At 51.0% G+C, this 1,701-nt stretch overlaps 1 protein-coding gene across 1 annotated transcript in view; it reads right to left on the bottom strand.

The window, feature by feature from the left end:
• Positions 1–1,701, bottom strand: part of ISM2 (isthmin 2) — an 8,783-nt gene that overhangs the window by 5,622 nt on the left and 1,460 nt on the right. The window contains exon 3 of the mRNA XM_037738576.1: positions 502–862. Within this exon, the coding sequence (XP_037594504.1) occupies positions 502–862 (361 nt within the window). The remainder of the gene's footprint in view (positions 1–501; positions 863–1,701) is intronic.

Below are 1,701 nucleotides of genomic sequence, written 5' to 3'. Positions count from 1 at the left end.
AAAAAGAAGAAAAAACAAAGGCTGGACACAGTGGCTCATGCCTGTAGTCCCAGTACTTTGGGAAGCCAAGATGGGAGGATCTCTTGAGCCCAGGAGTTTGAGACCAGCCTGTGCAACATAGGGAGACCTTATCTCTACTAAAAAAAGAAAAATAAAGAAAAAATTAGCCTACCCTGGTGGTACACACCTGTGGTTCCAGCTATTCGGGGACTAAGGTGGGAGGATCTCTTGAGCCCAGGAGTTTGAGGCTGCAGTGAACCATGATCATGCCACTGCACTCCAGCCTGGGCAATAGAGCAAGACTTGATCTCAAAAAAAGGAAAAACTTTGCGAGCTATTGGCAATATTACTTTTGAGTTGACGATGGTGTTTGAAGAGGCCCTAAGCACCTGGCTTCCCCAGATGCTCCTGGCTGGGAGGGCCCCGTCCTCTCCCACACCCCCATTTCCACTCAGGACCTATAGAGGAGCAGCTGGGGGATGGCAAGACGGGGGTGCTCACCTTTGATGTTAAACTCCTTGAGGACCCAAGCCCTGGGGGACAGCCAGCCCTGGTCCCAGTTGTCTGTAGTCCCATTGAACCAGAGCTCCTCCTCTTTGTCATCGTCCTTCTCTTTGTCTTCTTGGTCCAGATCCTTAATTTCCTCTACAGAATAATCCTTGTCTTCCTCCTTTTCCTCCCGCTTCTCCTCTTGTCCCCCTGGGGCTCTGTCCTTGAGACGAGTACCCTCTTCCTCTTCTGGATCTCCCCAGAAGAAGGACCAGAAGGTGGACAGCCAGCCCTGGGGCAGGCGATTGCTGGGCTTGGCCAACAGGTCTGTCTCCACCTCTGCCTGGGTGTCCTCTGCCACCTCGATGGTCACCTGCAGGAGCAAACAGGCCAGGCCGGCTAGTGAAGGAGGTCTCAGAGCTGCATTCTAAGGAGAGGGGGGATGATGGGCCAGGGCCAGAGGCGAGGCCCATCCGTTCCTTCAAACCAACTGTCTTCTCTTGGCTGACGTTCTTGACTAACCATCCTGGCCTCTGAGGGCACAAAAATCACAGCTGAAGACCACCTGGGGACTCCTGATTCCCAGACCCCAGATAGGGACTGAACTGGTCTATGGTAGTTTTAACAAATGCCAGGGTTGACGCTCACTAGTTTAAGAGAAGCTGGCTTTGAATCCCGGCTCTGCCAGCATGCAGCTGCTGGGCCTTGGCAGCTCTGAGCTTCCAGTTCCTCATGGTAGGGCTGGAAGCCGAGTGCTCCCGACATCAAATGCCCACAGCAGCCCTCAGAGGAGCTCTCTTGAACCACAATATGGATGGAAAATAAGTAAAATAAAATCATTTATGTGAAATGGAATTTCGGAAACATTATTTTTGGTTATTCAGTAACGTAACATGAGGTTCACTAAACAAAATTTGAAAAAAACCCAGCAAATTATGAAGAAGAAAATGAAAATCGCCTATATTCTGGCAGGGCTTGGTGGCTCAGCCTGTAATCCCAGCACTTTGGGAGGTTGAGGTGGGTGGATCACAAGGTTGGGAGTTCAAGACCAGCCTGGCCAACATGGTAAAACCCCGTCTTTTCTAAAAATACAAAAATTAGCCAGATATGGCGGCGTACCCAGCTACTGGGGAGGCTGCAACAGGAGAATCGCTTGAACCCGGGAAGTAGAGGTTGCAATGAGCAGAGACCATGCCATTGCACTCCAGCCTG

This window comes from Cebus imitator, unplaced genomic scaffold, assembly GCF_001604975.1.
Source record: "Cebus imitator isolate Cc_AM_T3 unplaced genomic scaffold, Cebus_imitator-1.0 Scaffold54, whole genome shotgun sequence".
NCBI lineage: Eukaryota > Metazoa > Chordata > Mammalia > Primates > Cebidae > Cebus > Cebus imitator.
Note: the sequence above shows the minus strand (reverse complement) of the source record. Positions and strands in the feature narration are given on the sequence as shown.